Here is an 18,441-nt window from a genome sequence, read left to right as displayed (position 1 = left end):
AAACAGGGGTTAGTGCATGTGCCTCACAATACGAAGGTCCGGAGTTCAATCCCGGGTTCTCCCCGTGACTGCGTGGGTTCCCTCCGGGTACTCCGGCTTCCTCCCACCTCCAAAGACATGCACCTGGGGATAGGTTGATTGGCAACACTAAATTAGCCCTAGTGTGTGAATGTGAGTGTGAATGTTGTCTGTCTATCTGTGTTAGCCCTGTGATGAGGTCTTGACTTGTCCAGGTTGTACCCCGCCTTTCGCCCGTGTGCAGCTGAGATAGGCTACAGCATCCCCCGTGACCCCAAAAGGGACAAGCGGTAGAAAATGGATGGATGGATGGATATATAGATATATATATATATATATATATACGACATATATGTGTGTGTATATACATATGTGTATATATATATATATATATATATATATATATATATATATATATATATATATATATATACCGGTATATATATATGTGTGTGTGTATCTATACATACAGGTATATATACTGTATATATACATATGTGTGTATATATATGCATATATACTCACATATGTATATATATATGTGTGTATATATGTATATACTGTACATATGCATGTTATTTATACAGTATACATTGTTTATATATATATATATATATATATATATATATATATATATATATATATATATATTATTTATACAAACGTTTGTAATATAAACAATAGCTAAACACCAGTGTCCTATTTTAATATGCATGTTTCAGTATACGTGTAGTAATCCTCTTGCGTAAGATGCCGCAATAGCATTAAAATTCCTCCCCCGTACAACACTATATAGAGCAAGCAGAGTGGGCTGGACATAAACCCAAACACATAACCCAGTGTGAAGATGAGTCAAAATGGAAATAAATGGCTTCCGAAGTGACTACCAGCGGATAGAGTCACTACCCCTGGAACATATAGTCTTCATTTATAAGATAGATATACACGTTCACATACCCATTTCTGTGCTGTTATCTGACTTGACTAAGTAGAAAAAGAGTTATGTGACAGTACACAGTGTCACGCCAAATAACTAAATCCATTATTTATCTAAAAATGTCAAAAGCTCTGCATACTATCGCTTGTCTCAGCACCAAAGGACAAGTTATAAAAGAAAAAAAACATTGTCAGCTAAAATGTTAGTCCACACATGGGAACGATCAGGATTTAATGCGGCCTGTGTTTAGTGTTCTGCTTAATATAAAGAACAAAAAAACCAAACAAAAGCTAAACCAATGCAACGATTGTGATGATTAAAGTTTGTCCATTCTCTTACAGCAGCGGTCTCAAACTTAGCTGGCCCATATTTTCTGACCTTCTCCTTAACTTTAGAGTTTAGTGTACTGTGGCCCGTGCACCCTTAGGTGGCTAATAGTTAAATATGTTGTATTGAATCCTACAAGATACTAAACACAATAAAAATGCAGACACAAAAATGACAACTGCACAACAAACACACATTGAGCAACACAAAGAGCAACTTCCTGTAAGCAAGCAGGGAACTCAATGCTGTCAAAATAAGCAATTTTAAATGAAATGTTACATTTAAAATGCCTACCATAGCTGAGCGTCACAATAGCTGGAGGTAGAAGTAGTGAACAAATACATTCCCAAGGTTAAAACATGATTTGGAAGTAAACACTTTGTGAGGCCCAGCCTTACCATGACTCTATCTTCAGTGGCCCCTGGGTAAATTGAGTTTGGACCCCTGTCTTACAGTTTCAACCTACTCTACATCAATGTATCAAAATTTTAGTGTTGGTATGATGCAGTCCAGTTCTTCACCACTGCAAACTACAACCTCAATTAAAACATGTTTTAAGTTAAAACCTCCCTGATGGTTATATCCATCCATCCATCTTCTTCCGCTTATCCGAGGTCGGGTCGCGGGGGCAACAGCCTAAGCAGGGAAGCCCAGACTTCCCTCTCCCCAGCCACTTCGTCCAGCTCCTCCCGAGGGATCCCGAGGCGTTCCCAGGCCAGCCGGGAGACATAGTCTTCCCAACGTGTCCTGGGTCTTCCCCGTGGCCTCCTACCGGTCGGACGTGCCCTAAACACCCCCCGAGGGAGGCGATCGGGTGGCATCCTGACCAGATGCCCGAACCACCTCATCTGGCTCCTCTCGATGTGGAGGAGCAGCAGCTTTACTTTGAGCTCCCCCCGGATGACAGAGCTTCTCACCCTATCTCTAAGGGAGAGCCCTGCCACCCGGCGGAGGAAACTCATTTCGTCCGCTTGTACCCGTGATCTTGTCCTTTCGGTCATAACCCAAAGCTCATGACCATAGGTGAGGATGGGAACGTAGATCGACCGGTAAATTGAGAGCTTTGCTTTCCGGCTCAGCTACTTCTTCACCACAACGGATCGATACAGCGTCCGCATTACTGAAGATGCCGCACCGATCCGCCTGTCGATCTCACGATCCACTCTTCCCTCACTCGTGAACAAGACTCCGAGGTACTTGAACTCCTCCACTTGGGGCAGGGTCTCCTCCCCAACCCGGAGATGGCACTCCACCCTTTTCCGAGCGAGAACCATGGACTCGGACTTGGAGGTGCTGATTCTCATCCCAGTCGCTTCACACTCGGCTGCGAACCGATCCAGCGAGAGCTGAAGATCCTGGCCAGATGAAGCCATCAGGACCACATCATCTGCAAAAAGCAGAGACCTAATCCTGCAGCCACCAAACCGGATCCCCTCAACGCCTTGACTGCGCCTAGAAATTCTGTCCATAAAAGTTATGAACAGAATCGGTGACAAAGGGCAGCCTTGGCGGAGTCCAACCCTCACTGGAAACGTGTCCGACTTACTGCCGGCAATGCGGACCAAGCTCTGACACTGATCATACAGGGAGCAGACCGCCAAAATCAGACAGTCCGATACCCCATACTCTCTGAGCACTCCCCACAGGACTTCCCGAGGGACACGGTCGAATGCCTTCTCCAAGTCCACAAAGCACATGTAGACTGGTTGGTCAAACTTCCATGCACCCTCAAGGACCCTGCCGAGAGTATAGAGCTGGTCCACAGTTCCACGACCAGGACGAAAACCACACTGTTCCTCCTGAATCCGAGGTTCGACTATCCGGCGTAGCCTCCTCTCCAGTACACCTGAATAGGCCTTACCGGGAAGGCTGAGGAGTGTGATCCCACGATAGTTAGAACACACCCTCCGGTTCCCCTTCTTAAAGAGAGGAACCACCACCCCGGTCTGCCAATCCAGAGGTACCGCCCCCTATGTCCACGCGATGCTGCAGAGTCTTGTCAACCAAGACAGCCCCACAGCATCCAGAGCCTTAAGGAACTCCGGGCGGATCTCATCCACCCTTGGAGCTTTTTAACTACCTCAGCAACTTCAGCCCCAGAAATAGAAGAGCCCACCACAGATTCCCCAGGCACTGCTTCCTCATAGGAAGACATGTTGGTGGGATTGAGGAGGTCTTCGAAGTATTCTCCCCACCAATCCACAACATCCGCAGTCGAGGTCAGCAGAACCCCATCCTCACCATACACGGTGTTGATAGTGCACTGCTTTCCCCTCCTGAGGCGGCGGATGGTGGTCCAGAATCGCTTCGAAGCCGTCCGGAAGTCGTTTTCCATGGCTTCCCCGAACTCCTCCCATGTCCGAGTTTTTGCCTCAGCAACCGCTGAAGCCGCACACCGCTTGGCCTGTCGGTACCTGTCCGCTGCCTCAGGAGTCCTATGAGCCAAAAGAACCCGATAGGACTCCTTCTTCAGCTTGACGGCATCCCTCACCGCCGGTGTCCACCAACGGGTTCTAGGATTACCGCCACGACAAGCACCAACTACCTTGCGGCCACAGCTCCATTCAGCTGCCTCGACAATAGAGGCGCGGAACATGGTCCACTCGGACTCAATGTCCAGCACCTCCCTCATGACATGTTCAAAGTTCTTCCGGAGGTGGGAATTGAAACTCTCTCTGACAGGAGACTCTGCCAGACGTTCCCAGCAAACCCTCACAATGCGTTTGGGCCTGCCAGGTCTGTCCGGCATCCTCCCCCACCATCGCAGCCAACTCACCACCAGGTGGTGATCGGTTGAAAGCTTCGCCCCTGTCTTCACCCGAGTGTCCAAAACATGAGGCCGCAAATCCGATGACACAACTACAAAGTCGATCATGGAACTGCGGCCTAGGGTGTCCTGGTGCCAAGTGCACATATGGACACCCTTATGTTTGAACATGGTGTTCATTATGGACAATCTGTGACGGGCACAAAAGTCCAATAACAAAACACCACTCGGGTTCAGATCCGGGCGGCCATTCTTCCCAATCACACCTCTCCAGGTTTCACTGTCGCTGCCAACATGAGCATTGAAGTCCCCCAGTAGAACGAGGGAATCACCCGGGGGAGCACTCTCAAGTACTCCCTCGAGCGAATCCAAAAAGGGTGGGTACTCTGAGCTGCCGTTTGGCGCGTAAGCGCAAACCACAGTCAGGACCCGTCCCCCCATCCGAAGGCGGAGGGAAGCTACCCTCTCGTCCACCGGGTTGAACTCCAACGTGCAGGCTCTGAGCCGGGGGGCAACAAGAATTGCCACCCCAGCCCGCCGCCTCTCATTGCCGGCAACGCCAGAGTGGAAGAGAGTCCAGCCCCTCTCGAGAGAACTGGTTCCAGAGCTCTTGCTGTGCGTCGAAGTGTGTCCGACTATATCTAGCCGGAACTTCTAGACCTCGCGCACTAGCTCAGGCTCCTTCCCCCCCAGCGAGGTGACGTTTCACGTCCCAAGAGCTAGCTTCTGTAGCCGAGGATCGGACCGCCAAGTGCCCTGCCTTCGGCTTCCGCCCAGCTCACACTGCACCCGACCTCTATGGCCCCTGCTATGGGTGGTGAGCCCATTAGAGGGGGGACCCACGTTGCCTCTTCGGGCCCCATGGGGACAGGCCCAGCCACCAGGCGCTCGCCATCGTGCCCCGCCTCCGGGCCTGGCTCCAGGGGGGGGCCCCGGTGACCCGCGTCCGGGCGAGGGAAATCTGGGTCCTTTATTTTTATTCTTCATGGAGGTCTTCGAGATGCTCTTTGTCGGATCCCTCACCTAGGACCAGTTTGTCTTGGGAGACCCTACCAGGGGGCATAAAGCCCCCGGACAACATAGCTCCTAGGATCATTGGGACACGCAAACTCCTCTACCACGTTAAGGTGGCAGCTCAGAGAGGAGCTGATGGTTATAATGTTTACTTATTTATTACTTCGTAAAGACGCTTTGTGTTTTGTATCCATTTAAATTGTGCAGCTCTGCGAAAGAGAGTTTGTCACCTGGTTTGGGTTTGGAGAAGCATCCTCCCATGGTGGGCCTGGGATGGAAGTACAACGAGGAAGAGGCCTCTAACTCCTCGGGTGTAGTAACGTCACAGAAGTGGAGGTATGTGACCCTGCAGGTCTACGCTGGACATCGTACACATCAATTCTTCCTCATAGCCTGCATGGATACACGAGAGCATCACACCAACAACACGCGACATCTTTGCATATTCTCACATGCTACCTTGTACAGTAAAGACAATAAGCACATTGTTTACCATTAATATACAGTACATTAGATTTTACTGCACATGCACTTTTCCTCGAAGAATGTCATTTTAAATGTATACATTTTTTCCAAAAGATAAATGACCAACATTTTACACAATTATCAACACAGGCTTGATGCTTTTATTGCATGCGAAAATCCAAGTGTCCTGTAATATACATTGTAGTTGTCTACTGTACAACCATACAGACAATACTATTTTGTTTACAATGTTTCGAAGACTTGACACACCAGCACCTCTGTAAGTTTTATCTTTTATAAGATATTTTTGTTATACCATTTTACAAGTTGTACCACATTTCCCACACTAATTTCAACAACAATTTAGTGTCAGTGTGTTTTTAAACTAATGAGACAGCCTGTCATAATAGACAGACAAATGACATTGTCTTTCAAATCAAAACTGGTTGAAGTTTATTAACTAACCCATTAAGAAAATGAACAGAGGTTCAAAGATCGAATTTATTTAGAGGGTTATTCATTAGAATATTGTTGTAGTCATGTGTTTTTGTAAATGCCACTGTCATCTGCTGCCAGTTTACGTATAGCTTAAATTAATTTGCTGTCGTTTTATAGTCCTTGTAACTGTAAAATGAATTATTTATGCTATACTGTATAGTGAATCTCTGCATATCTTTGGGTGAGCATTTGCGATCCAGCAAATTAACAGATTGCTGTTAAAATATCTAGAATAATAGGCAGTCTTTTTTCCAAAGAAAATACAACTCTTACCTATAGCTGGTAATCATTTCTAAATATGCATTATTAAGAATCATGAAATGTACAGTGTACATTAATGAGATATTTTTTGTGATCAATCACACGTGTTAACTTTGACAATCTTGAATAAAAAAAATTAAAAAAAAAAAGTTTTAGGTTCATTTTTGAAAATTTTTAATCGATTTAGAATCGAGATGAATAAAAATGGCGATCTGAATGTGAATACATTTTTATGTGCACCCTTAGCTCAAAAATAAACTGCACTAATAATTTGTGTTTAAGTATGATTGAAATGTTTTTTGTGATTAATCACATATTAGCTTCGACAATCTTAATTTAAAAAAATAAAATAAAATTTGTAATGGATTTTTGAACATTTTTAATCGAGATGAATAAAAATCGCGATCCAAATGTGAATGGATATCTTTGTGCACCCTAGCTCAAAATAAACTGCGCTAATAATCTGCGTTTATACAGGAAAAATTAGATATTTTTTTGTGATTAATCACGTGTTAACTTTGACAATCTTAAATTAAAAAAAAACCCAAAAAAACAAATATTTTATGGATTTTTGAACATTTTTAATCGATTTAGAATCGAGATGAATAAAAATCGCAATCCCAATGTGAATCGATTTTTTTGTGCACCCTTAGCTCAAAATAAACTGCGCTAATAATCTGCATTTATACATGAATAATGAGATATTTTATGTGATTAATGTCATGTTAACTTTGACAATATTAATGAAAATAAAAATTGCATTGTAACTATGTGACACCAGTCTAAGCTGGCAGCGCCCTGAGTGTGTTGATACAGCTATCATCTATAGTGGAGGTTTTCAACAGCAAGTCCACGTCCCCCTAAGGCAGTTTTTCTCAAATAGTGGAGTAGGCCCCTCTGGGGGGGGGGCACAGTGCAATGCCAGAGGGGTCGCGTGTGACCTCGGAAACATGCTTTTTTTTGCCATACAAAAGTATGATGAAGCTTCACTGTAACCACGGTGACAAGGAAAGTCCGGCGTGTTGTTTCCATTAATGTTAATAAGTTTAAATGTTATGCAGAGGTATAGTTATAAAAATGTTATGGACAAATTATACTATTTATAGTTATGGTGGAGAGTGGGGGGGTGCGAAATATGATCTTCTTCCTAGGGCGGCCGTAACAGAAAATGTTTGAGAAGCACTGCCCTAAGGCATGGGTATTCAACAAAATTGAGTTACACTGCTGTTTTACAGGCCTTCTGCAAAAAAGCTAGTCAAAGATCATCTCTAGTGCTCATCTCAAAAGTGTTTTGAGAAGCTGCAGAAAAATGTTGAGTCTCTAACAAGGTTTTTTTAACTGAACTCGTGGGCCAAACGATGAAAAAGAGAGGACAAAATAATGGAACCTTGAGGAACACCATTAGTGCAACTGAAGAAGTTGAACAAATGACTACTGACTGCATCTGAGGCAAACAAGCTACAGGAACACCTAAGTTACATAAATTACATTATAAACAAATCAAACTGCCAAAAAGGAGAGGACATAAAGGGATGCTTTGAGGAACGCCTCAGTTATTTAAATCACAAGTTTGGACTCCAGTGTGCTATGTTCGCTAGCAAGGTTCAAATGTCAGTGCAAGGATCTGACAATGTGTTTACAAGGGTCCAAGTTCCTTTATACAACAGGAGCAGTCTGGTGTTTTTAGACATTTACTGCAAAAATGTTTGTCTCTCAAGTTTTGAACTGAACTCCGGGGCCGGTATGGTGTCATTGCCAGGCAGGATTTGGACCCTGTTCTAGGAAGTACTGCAGGGGGTCGTAATTTTTTTTATATTGACCTTGAAATTTTCCACAAATGTAAATGCACATCAACATTGATCCAACACACTGTAGTGAACAGATAAGTGGAGGATACATGGATACAAATGGTCTTTCAGTCAGCAATGCGCACATTTAATGACGCACAGGAGTTCTTTCAAGAAGGGCACCGGTTTATTCACCTGTCAGTCCAACAAGGAGGACTTGCCCCTAACACTGCTATGCCAATTACTAGGCTTTGTCAGGATCCCTATGATTGGCCGACAGCCTATTCTTAGCTCGCAGCTAGTTTTCGTTTAAGTGTTTGGATCAGAAAAAATTATAATTTTGTAACACGACCCTCCACCTCAGAAAAAGCAGTTTAACAAGGTACCCTTAGGACAGTTTCATTTGATTTAATCTAACTTTTTGGGATCCCTGCATAGAAAACGATGAATACCCCTGGTCTCCAGTCAACTTTGTTACAATATGGCCTCAAAACATGCAGCTCAGTGAAGATAAGTTAATAGATGGTCTTAAATCATAACTGGAATTACATCAGGCAAGGAGTGAGGATTATGGTGTGAAGCCACGTACCATCGCTAGTCGCTTTTGGGCAGACCTGGGCTTTCGGCGGCCCGCGGGCCACATCCGGCCCTTTGTGCGTCCCTGTCCGGCCCGCGTGAGGCCACTCATAAATTACAAAATAAATTCAAAAAAGTATCTATGTCGAGTACAATACAACGGTGCTGCTTTTGTTTTGAAAAGCGTTATTTGTATTACTTCCGTGTGGACGTATGCGCGTGCGTGATTATGAGTGAATGTGAACAGCGACAATCACAAATTACAAAATAAATTTAAGAAAAACATCTATGTCGTGCGTGCAATACAACTGTGCTGCTTTTATTTTGAAAAGTGTTATTTATGGGCGTATGTCCGTGTGTAACCTGTGAGTGAAGGTGCACAGCGACAAGTGATGCCCGGTTATCCCCGAGACGCTAAAAAGAGAAAAATTGATGACGAATGCCATGTTTTCAACAAGACATGGACTGCCAAGTATTTCTTTACAGAAATTAAAGGTAAAGCCGTGGGCTTAATTTGTGGTACACAGGTTGCTGTGTTTAAAGAATATAATTTTAATCGCCACTACACGACAAAGCACGAGGAAAAATACCGGAATCTGTCTGATGAAGCACACGCAAGGGAGGCTGATGCGTTGATGGTAAAACTGCAAACTCAACAAGGACTTTTTGCCAAATTTCACACCCCCAGAGATGCAGCCATCAGGACAAGTTTCGTAATTTCTCACAAAATCGCTAGAAAAAGTAAGGCGTTTTCTGACAGAGAGTTTATTAAGGAATGCTTATTGGACTCTGTTGCGCTGATATGCCCGGAGAAGAGGGGCACATTTGAGAACGTGTCACTCTCCCGACGCACTGTAACGAGGCGGGTTGAGACAATCGCTGGAAACTTGGAGCTTCAGCTGAAGAACAAAACGGCCAACTTTGACAATTATTCGCTGGCTTTGGATGAGAGCTGCGATGTACGTAACACCGCCCAGCTGCTCATCTTCTTACGTGGGATAACTGCAGACTTTCAAATCACGGAGGAGCTGGCAGCCATGCAGTCAATTAAAGAGACAACCACAGGTTGTTTGGACATGTTAGGACTGAAATGGGACAAGCTGGCAGGTGTGACAACAGATGGTTGTCCAAATCTGACGGGGAAAAATGTCGGACTTTTAAAGAGGATGCAGGATAAAGTGACAGAAATTGACATTGTTGCATTGTATTATACATCAGGAAGGGTTGTGTAAGACAGTGTTAAAAATAAAACCATCAAAAGCAATCTGCTTTTGTATAAAGTTAAGTTAGGTTAAATTAAATTATTATTATTATTATTATTATTTATCTTACGGTATATCAAAAATAATTTGAGCAAAATTTAATTGAAATATTGTCGGTGTGGCCTTCCAGCAGTGCTCAGGTTGCTCATGCGGCCCCCGGTAAAAATGAATTGCCCACACCTGCTTTAGGGGGAGATGGAGGCAGCTCCACAACACACGGGATCGGGGATGTTGCGCCAGCCTGATGACCAGGCTAAAGTGTAGAACGGACTGGGATTCTGGAGCTGAATCTAATCTAATGACTACAACCTTCACTTTTAGTCACTTGGGGGCCAAAAGCAAACGAGGCCCTCCACATACCACATACAAAAAAAAAACAGGTAAATTATTGTGTGAACCTACAATGTGAGCTGCTTATTAAAGCTTGGTGAGTATCATTGATCCCAACGATTTTACTGTAATTGATAGAAAGTTAGGATACTTACTTTTAGTAAAGTGTAAGCGCATTAGAACCGGATGTGTGATGATAGGATTATTGTGAAGGCTGAAACTATGTGACTGGTGGGAAAAAGAGAGCTCTTGACGGTGGCCGTGTTTGATCGAGACCAGACTGTTGGCTTTAAAAATTGGTTTTGAATGTCCTACAGTACCTCCCAAACTTGTACCGGTACTTCATCTCGCCAGACTCTCGGTTACAATACTTTACCATTTAGAACACTTTAATACTCACACATCTTTGATGAAAAGCATCACTGTCCACTTGCATCCTGCACTGACAGCAGATCTTGCTGTGTTGATCACATACATTCTGTGTCACTGAGAAAAAAGTTGACATCTTGGGTAGTTTTAATAAAAACTGTTTGCTTTCTCCACTCAACTTGGGGAACTGGTTTGTTTGGATCTGTCTTGCGGAATCAAGTCAGTAGCATAGAATAGTCGATTGCATGAGAAGGGAAGGGGAGCTGTCAAAAACAATCATGATTGATTAAACATTTGAAGACAAAAAATAAATAATTGTTTTAAAATAGTAAAAAACTTTAATAAAACTTTAACTCTTTATTTTTCTCAAGGCCCTACGCAACTGCCTGTGTTTGCCTAATGGTAATTCTGCCTGTGTTTTATTGCAAATGTTGTTCCCAAATCAAGCTATTCGGAAGGTTTGGAAAGGGATAAATGAGATTTGTATGTATGTGTGTGTGTGTGTGTGTATTTTTATGGTCTCCGATCGTAATCCTCTCAATGGCAAGGATCTGCTGTAATACTGGGAAAATGTGAGCATGTCCAGTTTTTTTAATCTATATACTAATACTTCTTCATCTTCTTCTTTGTCTTATCTACGTCTTCTTTTTTCTTCTTTTTCTTTTTTCTCTTTGTCGTTTTCTTCGTCTTCTTCTTCTTTGCCTTTGTATTCTTCTTCGTCTTTTTCTTCTTCTTCTTCTCCGCCTTCTTTTTCTTCTTTTTGGTCTTCTTTTTCATCGTCGTCTTCTACTTTTTTGTCTTCTTCTTCTTTGTCTTTTTCTTCTTGTTATTCTTGTTCTTCTTTTTCTTCTTTTTCTTTTTCTTCTTTGTCTTCTTGTTCTTCTTTATCTTCTTGTCCTGCTTTTTATTGTTCTTGTTCTTTATTGTCTTTTTCTTCTTCTTTGTCTTCTTGCTCCTCTTCTTCTGGTTTTTCTTCTTGTTTTGCTTCTTGTTCTTTGTCTTCTTTTTTTCCTTATTGTTCCTCTTCTTCTTTTATGTTCCTCTTGTTTTTCTTATTGTTCTTTTTGTTCTTCTTTGTCTTTTTCTTCTTGTTATTCTTGTTCTTCTTTTTTTTTTTCTTCTTTTTCCTCTTTTTCTTCTTTGTCTTCTTGTTCTTCTTTATCTTCTTGTCCTTCTTTTTATTGTTCTTGTTTTTCTTTGTCTTTTTCTTCTTCTTTGTCTTCTTGCTCCTCTTCTTCTGATTTTTCTTCTTGTTTTGCTTCTTGTTCTTCGTCTTCTTTTTTTTCTTATTGTTCCTCTTCTTCTTTTATGTTCCTCTTGTTTTTCTTATTGTTCTTTGTGTTCTTCTTCTTGTTCTTCTTTTACTTATACTTGTTCTTCTTGCTGTTCTTCTTCTACTTCTTTTTGTTCTTCTTCTTGTTCTTCCCATTGTTCTTCTTCTACTTCCACTTCTTGTTTTTCTTGTAGATTTTGTTTTTCTTCTTATTTTACTTCGACATCTTGTTCTTCTTGTTCTTTTTCTTCTTGTTTGGTAGTAGAAGTAATAGAAGTAGAAGTAGCCGTAGTAGTATTTTGTAAGTTTCTTTAAAATGAATTTAACAACCATAATATAGTAGAACAGTGGCATGCCATAGTTTTTTCCCCCAATCTTGCGTCATACAATCAGTCATCATTTAGTGCTTTCGTGTCATCTGTCAATATTACCTCGACAATTGTTTTGCTTTATCTTTGTGCCATGTTTGTGCTTGTAATAAGGAAGCAAACGTGCTAATTGGGAACATTTTGTCACGAATGGATACCTTTGTTAATGCATATTGCATAAGGAAACAGTTAAATATTAACAGCACTTCGATACCTATTAACTCCCTCGTCACACAGCACATTTAAGGGAAGCGAGGGGCCCCTTGTTTTGTTGCCACATCAGGCTCACATCTCTAGCAGCTCTGGTATTTGAGCCTCACATACATACAGTTGCTCCCCACAGAGCTCAGGCCGCTATGAATGTGAGCAGGTCGTGTCGCACAACACGCAGCAATCAGCCAGCAAGTTATCCTTGTGAAGTAAAAAAAACGAAAGAGCTACTTGCTATTCCGGGCACATATAATGTTCTTGAACTTCAGGGAGGAAGGAAAAAAGTGTCCCTTGCTGAATAGATGTGTGCTTTTTAAAGTTCCAAATGAGAAGTGGAAAGATCCCCACTGTGACTGGCCTCTTTGCAGCAGGAGATAAACTTCGCAAAGACTTTTTTCCACATGACAACTGTCCCGTGAACAAACTTTATGTTTTGTTGCACTAAACTGAGCTGTTTGTTCTTACTAATTACTTAATAGCTATACTCAGACATCAAAATTAAATGCATAATTATTGACCTTTCTTGTAGATAGTACCTTTTAAGGATGCAATTTCTTGTGAACGAGCCAAAAACAATCTTAGCTGGGCAGGTATTGACCAAGCTTTGTCGATAGAAATGATGATTTGAATAGGTAACATTTTGGTTATTGAATCATTATATGAAGGCGATGAGGTGGCGACTTGTCCAGGGTGTACACCGCCTTCCGCCCGATTGTAGCTGAGATAGGCTCCAGCGCCCCCCGCGACCCCAAAGGGAATAAGCGGTAGAAAATGGATGGATGGATGAAGGCATATTGGGGAAAATAGTTACATACAGTTGTGGTCAAAAGTTTACATACACTTGTGAAGGACATAATGTCATGGCTGTCTTGAGTTTCCAATAATTTCTACAACTCTTATTATTTTGTGATAAAGTGATTGGAGCACATACTTGTTGGTCACAAAAAACATTCATTAAGTTTGGTTATTTTATGAATTTATTATGGGTCTACTGAAAATGTGACCAAATCTGCTGGGTCAAAAGTATACATACAGCAATGTTAATATTTGGTTTCATGTCCCTTGGCAAGTTTCACTGCAATACGGCGCTTTTGGTAGCCATCCACAAACTTCTGGTTGAATTTTTGACCACTCCTCTTGACAAAATTGGTGCAGTTCAGGTAAATTTGTTGGTTTTCTGACATGGACTTGTTTCTTCAGCATTGTCCACACGTTTAAGTCAGGGCTTTGGGAAGGCCATTCTAAAACCTTCATTCTAGCCTGATTTAGCCATTCCTTTACCACTTTTGACATGTGTTTGGGGTCATTGTCCTGTTGGAACACCCAACTGCGCCCAAGACCCAACCTCCGGGCTGATGATTTTAGGTTGTCCTAAAGAATTTGGAGGTAATCCTCCTTTTTCATTGTCCCATTTACTCTCTGTAAAGCACCAGTTCCATTGGCAGCGAATCAGGCTAGAATGAAGGTTTTAGAATGGCCTTCCCAAAGTCCTGACTTAAACGTGTGGGCAATGCTGAAGAAACAAGTTCATGTCAGAAAACCAACAAATTCGGCTGAACTGCACCAATTTTATCAACAGGAGTGGTCAAAAATTCAACCAGAAGCTTGCCAGAAGCTTGTGGATGGCTACCAAAAGCGCCTTATTGCAGTGAAACTTGCCAAGGGACATGTAACCAAATATTAACATTGCTGTATGTATACTTTTGACCCAGCAGATTTGGTCACATTTTCAGTAGACCCATAATAAAATCATAAAAGAACCAAACTTCATGAATGTTTTTTTGTGACAAACAAGTATTCGCTCCAATCACTCTATCACAAAAAAATAAGAGTTGTAGAAATTATTGGAAACTCAAGACAGCCATGACATTATGTTCTTTACAAGTGTATGTCAACTTTTGACCACGACTGTATACCCTGCCTTCCGCCCGAATGCAGCTGAGATAGGCTCCAGCACCCCCCGTGACCCCGAAAGGGACAAGCGGTAGAAAATAGATGGATGGATGTATATCTGGAAAGCCTTCATTAAGGGCTTTTGTATTAGGGATGGGTATTGTTTACAATTTAACCGATACTAGTACCAATTCTGTACTTAAAAAACGGTGCCGGTGCCCAAATCGGTACTTTAAGAATGGACAAGGGGTTCACACGAGTCAGCTGGAAAGCATGACACATGCAGTCACGGCTTCCCAATGCCACGACTCATCAAAGCATGTGTAAGGTAGTTGTGACTGTCAGAATTTTCCACCACAAGGCGGTGATATTGGTGTCAATATCGTTGTCTAGTCATGATCAGTTCCCGACCTTAAAGCCTCATATCAGTCTGGAAGGAGAGAGCTGATCATTTAAAGTTCAGCAATGACAGTTTGACTGTTGATGTCGAGGGGCATTTTTTTCTGCCAGGCTCCGCCCAACCACAAATGGGTATGATTAGTACTGACCCATCTGAATCTAGAACATGTCATCATCATCATCATCTGAACCAATTCTTATCCATATCTGAATTTGTGGAGCCGAGTTACAAATGTTAAAATTTAGTGGCGAACAATCGGATCATATTTTGGCGCCGTGCCATGCCCACATGTTATGGCGTAGGCAAAATTCCTTCGCAATTTATTATCGTCCATCTGTCTTGTATCTGTCATTTTACCATGGTTCATTTGTTCAAAGTTAAAGTACGACCCCTGTTTTTGGCCTAAAAATGGCCGGCGGATACCAAGATGACCAATTTCCTGTTTGTTTTCAAATATGGGTTTTTGAGAATTTTACATGCATCTTGTCATGATAGACGTCTCTAGAGATTTTCGTGACAATATGTAAAACTGTTGGCAGAAGCTATTTTTTTTAATACTTTTCAAGGGGGCTCAATTTTGACATTTTTGTGTTTGGGACCCCAAAAATATTACCTTTTTCGCCAGTGCTTTCAAAAATGTGTGTGTTTTCGTATATAATGTGATCAAAGTAGGAGAGTAATGATAAAATAAGCAATTCCAATAGAGCCTTCGCAGCTTTTGCTGATCGGGTCCTAAAGATTACCAAGTAATACATTAAGTAAAATGTGATAAAATACGACTTACTTGAGTTGTAATGTTTGATGCTCCTAATTTTGGGTGTTCCTGAATGCAACCTCGCTTGCTGGAACTGTCATTGGTGCATACTGAGGAAGTGATGTGTTGTTGTGGCCATAGACATCATATCATGTACATAGACGGCGCATAGACCGCTACTGCCTATTGGAGCTGACGAGATATGGGACCGCCATCTTGAAAGGGGCAACATCTCATCTGCTGACAGGCGTAATAAAGTGTCAGCGTATTTAATCCATCATAACTTTCTAAATACTAAACTGATTTCCAGCTTAGTTTATAACTACCTGGCAACAATTTCATTGGCGCCCATAAATACAGTACAATAATATTCAATTCACAAAATACAACCAATAGTTATGTTTACTCTTATTTGTGAAAAGTAATCCGCCGTGATCTGTTTTCCACGGTCCGCCGATTTGAGCAAGAATATGCAGAACAATGACTTGGCATCGTGTTTTTTGTTGTTGTTGATGACTGACAAATTTCCTGCACCGCAGCAGCAAATGCGGCGTCTACAAATATGGTGCCTATGGTTGTGGGTACAGGCTAGTCTAGCACCGCGGTGCTAACAGTGTTATGAGGGCTGCCGTTGGCGTGTTAAGTCAGCAATAAAGTCTAAAAAGAGCATCAGAATCAGAATCAGAAATACTTTTTAATCCCGAGGGGAAATTAAAATTTTCAGCACAATCCCATTCAAGAGCAGACAAACATTACAGAGAGACTGAACAGGATCGCTGACGGGTCTGCCAAAAAATATAATATATATATATTATTATATATATATATATTATTAATATTATTATACTCCGGCTTCCTCCCACCTCCAAAGACATGCACCTGGGGATAGGTTGATTGGCAACACCAAATTGGCCCTAGTGTGTGAATGTGAGTGTGAATGTTGTCCGTCTATCTGTGTTGGCCCTGTGATGAGGTGGCGACTTGTCCAGGGTGTACACCGCCTTCCTCCCGATTGTAGCTGAGATAGGCTCCAGCAACCCCCCCCCCCCCCCCCCCCCGACCCCAAAAGGGAATAAGTGGTAGAAAATGGATGGATGGATGGATAATATTATTATTAAAAAATCAGACTTTGTGCTTCTGTCAGGACGCGACATTATTTACTAGACAATACTTGTACAATATGTCTTTTTTTGCAAATTGATTTTGACTTGTTACTACGGAACTTTGATCTTAAGATCAAGTCAAGATGAGCGACTATGGATTCATGTTATCCACGTGTGGAGATGATTTGAAAAAAATGCATACAAATTTAGTTTTGACATCTTACAGTACCGTATATAGACTGTATAATATGACACTGTTATATAATTAATGTAGTCATTGTATTTATTTGGGTCATACAAAACAAGTTTTTTGTCCACTGTGTGCATTAGGGTTGTACGGTATACCGGTACTAGTATAGTATCGCGGTACTAATGAATAAAAAACGGTACTTAAAAAAAAAAAAAAATTATTTTTATTTTTTTTAATTAATTTATTAATCAATCAACAAAACAATACACCACAACAATGCAATCCAATTCCAAAACCAAACCCATCCCAGCAACATTAAGAACAACAATAAACAGAGCAATTGAGAGCAATTGAGGACACACAAATCCAAATGTAGTGAAACAAAAATGAACATAAACGACAACAGCATCAATATTAGTAACAATTTCAAGATAGCAGTGACTAGAAAAACCCTCATTGATATCATCATTAAAAACATTAATAAAAAATAATACAAAAATTAGAAATGAACAATAGTGTGTCACAGTGGCTTACAATTGCATCACATCCCATAAGCCCGACAACACACCGCGTCCAACATTTTCCACAAAGATATAATAAGTCATATTTTGGTTCATTTATTAGTTGAAACAAATTTAAATAATGGATCCCATATTCCAATACATGACTCATAAAAAAAATAAAATAAAAACAAAAAAACGGTACTATACTCTGTTTGAAAAGTATAGGTTCGCCATATATTTTCTTTACCGGCATGACGGCGCGTCGTCACGTCGTGACATTGCTGGTTTTACGAGCAGAGGAGCATGTTCGGCAGCGCACAATCACAGAGTACTTACAAGCAGACACAGTGTGTCGACAGAAAACGGAGAACGGACGCATTTTGGTCTAAAAACTGACGATAAAGATGAAGTTATAACACTGAAACGCCCTCAGGAAGATGTGCTTTAAAACATGGCCAGCTAGTTAGCGGCTAACGTCCATCCGCAATCGGCAGAGTTTTAGCTTCTTCTAAATCACTAATCCTCGCCTCCCTGGCGACAAATAAAGTACGTTTCTTACAAGTATCATCCCTGCAGGATGAGAAATAGCTAAACATGCTTCACTACACACCGTAGGAGGATACCATAGCTCACCAGCGTCACAATGTAAACAAATTCAATGGGTGGATCTACACCTAACATCCACTGTAATGACACCAAGTACAAGAGCGTATCTAGTCGATACTACTATGATCACATCAATATTTTTTAGCGTGACAAAATCTTTTTTCTTTTAAAAAAAAATTCATATTATATTCATATACTCAGGAAATATGTCCTTGAACACATGAGAACTTAAATTATGACCAATGTATGATCCTGTAACTACTTGGTATCGGATCGATACCTGAGTTTGTGGTATCATCCAAAACTAATGTAAAGTATCCAAACAACAGAAGAATAAGTGTTTATTAGATTTTAACAGAAGTGTAGATAGAACATGTTAAAACAGAAAATAACCAGATATTAACAGTAAATGAACAAGTAGATTAATAATATTTTTTTTACAGCTTGTCCTTTATAATTTTGACATAATAATAGAATAGAAAATTACACAATTTGTTACTGCATACGTCAGCAGACTAATTAGGAGCCTT

The 18,441-nt window shown here is 41.3% G+C and overlaps 1 protein-coding gene across 2 annotated transcripts in view; it reads right to left on the bottom strand.

The window, feature by feature from the left end:
• aifm3 (AIF family member 3) overlaps positions 1-18,441 on the bottom strand; it is a 58,953-nt gene that overhangs the window by 29,139 nt on the left and 11,373 nt on the right. For both annotated transcript variants that reach the window (XM_061986422.1, XM_061986423.1), the window contains exon 2: positions 5,294-5,456. In XM_061986422.1, coding sequence (XP_061842406.1) covers positions 5,294-5,324 — 31 coding nt within the window. In that variant the 5' untranslated portion in view covers positions 5,325-5,456. The remainder of the gene's footprint in view (positions 1-5,293; positions 5,457-18,441) is intronic.

The sequence above is a fragment of the Nerophis lumbriciformis genome, linkage group LG12, assembly GCF_033978685.3.
Source record: "Nerophis lumbriciformis linkage group LG12, RoL_Nlum_v2.1, whole genome shotgun sequence".
Lineage (NCBI taxonomy): Eukaryota > Metazoa > Chordata > Actinopteri > Syngnathiformes > Syngnathidae > Nerophis > Nerophis lumbriciformis.
Note: the sequence above shows the minus strand (reverse complement) of the source record. Positions and strands in the feature narration are given on the sequence as shown.